We start from the raw sequence: 3,534 nt of genomic DNA, 5'->3' as shown, positions 1-3,534 counted from the left end.
TTCTTACCCTTTCCGTCCTTCTGTCTGTTTTCCCTTTTTTTCCTCTTTTCCTTGCCATCTTTTCATTTTTTTTTCATCTCCCATCTCTTCTTCTTTTCCCGGCCTTCCACACATTTTCTTCATCTTCTACCCTTTCCATCAACTCCCGTCCATCCACTCACACTCATCTTTCTCCTTCATCTCCATTTCCCTTCTTCTCTCTCCTTCTCTTTCATCTCCACCCCTCTCCTTATTCTCTTTCATATCCTTCTCTCACCTTTTTCATCTCCACCTCTCTCCTTATTCTCTTTCACTTCCATCTCTCTCCTTCTTCTCTTTCACCTCCCTCTCTCTCCTTCTCTTCCATCCCTCTCCTTCTTCTCCTTCACCTCCCCCTCTCTCCTTCCTCCTTCTCCTCTTCCCTCACCCCTTCACTCCAGCCCGAACCCCTCAGCATTATCCAGGGCAATGAACAGCTTGTTCCTCAGTGTAGCCTTGTCAGTGTACGGCGGAAGGACCAGCTGATTGAAGCACGTGTGGGCCTGGGGGAGCATGTGCGTGTGTCCTCGCCAGCACGATACCTTGAAGGACATCTCTCCCATGCCACCTACGGGAATTCGGTCACTCCCGGTGGTGAAGAGGAGGAACCTCTTCTGCTGCGCGATGGTCATTTCGTTGATAACTTCCCAGAACCACCTGAAGGAAGGGAGAGAGAGAAAGGGCGTTGAGGATGTGCGCAAGGCGTGGAGGAGGGGGGGGGGGGAGGGAGGTGGGTTGTGGTTTATGATTTTTTGTTTTTGGGGGGGGTTAGTTTTTGGTGGTTTGTAGTCGGTTTATGTTGGTTTATATGTTGTATTGGTGGTTGGTTTATAATAAAAAAACTTGAGGCGGGGTTGTGTTGGTTTATAAAGGTTTTCAATGGGTGTATGATGTATTGCGTGGGCTTTATGGTGCTTTATCTGGGTTTTATGTTGGTTTATAAAGGTTTATGGTGTGATTTTGTTGGTTTATTTTATTGTTTTATCTGTTTATGGTGTTTTTTGCTACTATGTTGGTTTACATCATTTTGTGTTATGTTGTTTTACGCATTTTATGTTGGTTTATGCTGCTGCATTTATTTCATGTTGATTTCTGTTCCTTTATTTCATGCGTATAATAAGATATATCAATATGCTGATTGTATATTCACTCAAGCGCTCTCATTCAAGCGAGTAAGGTCCGCAAGGTCCACCTCTCTACGTACCTTATCGTAGGGTATTCAGGGCTATAACCATCGTACTCTGTGACCTTTCTAAGCTCGTTAAGGTCAATGGTCTGCGTTCCACAGACTAACATCTCGACTTCCTCTGGGCGCAGCATCTAGAAGCGGAAGAAAAAGAAAATGTTTTTTTGGTTTTGTTTCTATTGTAACCGTTGGAAATACGATGTTGACGAGGGGAGGGAAAAACAACAAATGATTTATGAAAAGGCTCGTATCTTAGAGTAAAGATAGAAAAGAAAAACAAAATTGCATATCTTGCAGTATTTCTTGTCCACATAATCCCGTCCAGAAACAGAACGAAAATGTGCGCGCTTCTGACAATACCTTTTCCCCGATTGCACTTCATAGAAAAAAAAAAAAATTACACACGACCACGAACATAAATACATTCACACACACATCCATAAACTCCATAAACGCAGCACTCACGATCAAGGCATTCGAGGCGCAGACAGTATGGAATCCCAAATAAAAGGCTCTGAACTGCTCGTAGATGGCCGTGTTGAGGATCCAATCCAGATAAAGCGTCACGAATTCTTCTCTGTTTTCGTTAGTCACCGGCAGCGTCTCCCCGTTTTCCTTGAGGTTGAAAGTCTTCGGTTGGCCATATTCTTCGAGGGAAACCTGGCGGGGAAGGAGGATTTTAATGGCTGTTTAAAAAAGAAGGAGAAAAGGGGAGAGGAGAGGGGAAATTAGAGTGAGGGAGGAGGGAGGGAGAGAGGGGGAAGGGAGGGAGGGGGAGGGTGGGATAGAGGGGTGACGGAAGGGGGGACGAAGGGAGGGAGGGAGGGATAGAGGGGTGACGGAGGGAGGGAGGGAGGGAAGGGAGGGAGAGAGAGAGAGAGAGAGAGAGAGAGAGAGAGAGAGAGAGAGAGAGAGAGATAGAGAGAGAGAGAAGGGAGGGGAGAGAGAGAATAATGTGTGGGATTTCTTTTCTCATCTAATATATGTAAAAGTTTTCCGGAATTTAGAAATAAAAAGTCAGTAGGACCGAAAAAATACAAAATAGGCCCGAAAAAGTATGACCGAATGAAAAAAAAAATTGATTCCCTCCTCCCCCCCCCCAAAAAAAAAATAAAAAACGGAGCAAGACCGAAATAAAACAACACAAGACCGAAAAAATACAAAAACAAGCCTTCAAAAACAAGAAAGTAAGACCAAAAAAAGACCGAAATTACCTGAAAGCTGAGACACATGTCATCCTCGACGTCTCCTTCGTATCGCAAGAGCTCTCGGAGGCCGTGGGCGACTTCCTGTAGGAGGGGAAGACTCTCGCTGAACAAACGGTGAACGAAAACAACAGAATGAAGAGGGAAAAAAGACATGACTGTGTATTGACGTGTTTTTTTTTCTCTTTTTCTTCGTTATATTGATTATTCAGTGTGGTTTTTCAGGGTTTTGTTGTGGAGGACAAATTGTGGACGAGATAATGTGAAGTTATATAAAAAGACGTGATTGTATGTTGACATTTTCTTTTCTTTTCTTTTCTTCTTCTTCTTTTTGTTATGTTCCTTAATTTTTTTTTATCGAGAATGCGTAGTGGAGAACAAATAACGAACAAAAAAAAAAGAACAAAAGAAAGAAAAAAACATGATTGTATATTGACGTTTTTTTTTTTCACTATATTAAAGAATGTGCTTCTTCGCGTTTACGTAACGAAGGATAAACGAGACGAAAAGAAATGAAAAATCGTGAATGTACTCTGACCTTTTTTCTTTTTTTCTTTCTTTCTTTCTCTCTTTCTTTCTTTCTTTCTTTCTTTTTTTGAGGGGGGAGGGGCGGGTTATATAGTGAAGAACAAATTTGAACAGAAAAAGAAGGGAAGAACAGGGAAATACATAATAATATCGTAGACCTTTTCACTTTCTTGCGAAGAAGAAACACTGCAACGAAGAAGCAAAATAGCGAAAAAAATGTATAGCGAAGAAGCAATATCGCGGGGAAAAAAATGTGTGTGTGTGTGTGTGTGTGTGTGCGTGTGTGTGTGTGTGTGTGGTGTGTGTGTGTGTGTGTGTGTGTGTGTGTGCGTGTGTGTGTGGTGTGTGTGTGCGTGTGTGTGTGTTGTGTGTGTGGTGTGTGGTGTGTGTGTTGTGTGTGTGTGTGTGTGTGTGTGTGTGTGTGTGTGTGTGTTGTGTGTGTGTTGTGTGTGTGTGTGTGTGTGTGGTGTGTGTGTGTGTGTGTGTGTGTGTGTGTGGTGTGTGGTGGTGGTGTGTGGTGTGTGTGTGTGGTGTGGTGTGGCGCGCTTGGGTGTGTGTGTGTGTGTGTGTGTGTGTGTGTAGCGAGGACGGAGAATA

The 3,534-nt window shown here is 43.3% G+C and overlaps 1 protein-coding gene across 1 annotated transcript in view; it reads right to left on the bottom strand.

The window, feature by feature from the left end:
- Positions 1-318: 318 nt before the first annotated feature.
- The window catches only part of LOC119595012 (probable E3 ubiquitin-protein ligase HECTD2), a 67,421-nt gene continuing 64,205 nt past the window's right edge, over positions 319-3,534 (bottom strand). Inside the window, exons 15-18 of the mRNA XM_037944143.1 lie at positions 2,419-2,493; positions 1,670-1,864; positions 1,223-1,338; positions 319-675 (exon numbers count right to left, since the gene is read on the bottom strand). Of these exons, the coding sequence (XP_037800071.1) occupies positions 411-675; positions 1,223-1,338; positions 1,670-1,864; positions 2,419-2,493 (651 nt within the window). The 3' untranslated portion in view covers positions 319-410. The remainder of the gene's footprint in view (positions 676-1,222; positions 1,339-1,669; positions 1,865-2,418; positions 2,494-3,534) is intronic.

Source organism: Penaeus monodon, chromosome 35 (assembly GCF_015228065.2).
Source record: "Penaeus monodon isolate SGIC_2016 chromosome 35, NSTDA_Pmon_1, whole genome shotgun sequence".
Lineage (NCBI taxonomy): Eukaryota > Metazoa > Arthropoda > Malacostraca > Decapoda > Penaeidae > Penaeus > Penaeus monodon.
This window is presented reverse-complemented; position numbering and strand designations above follow the sequence as displayed.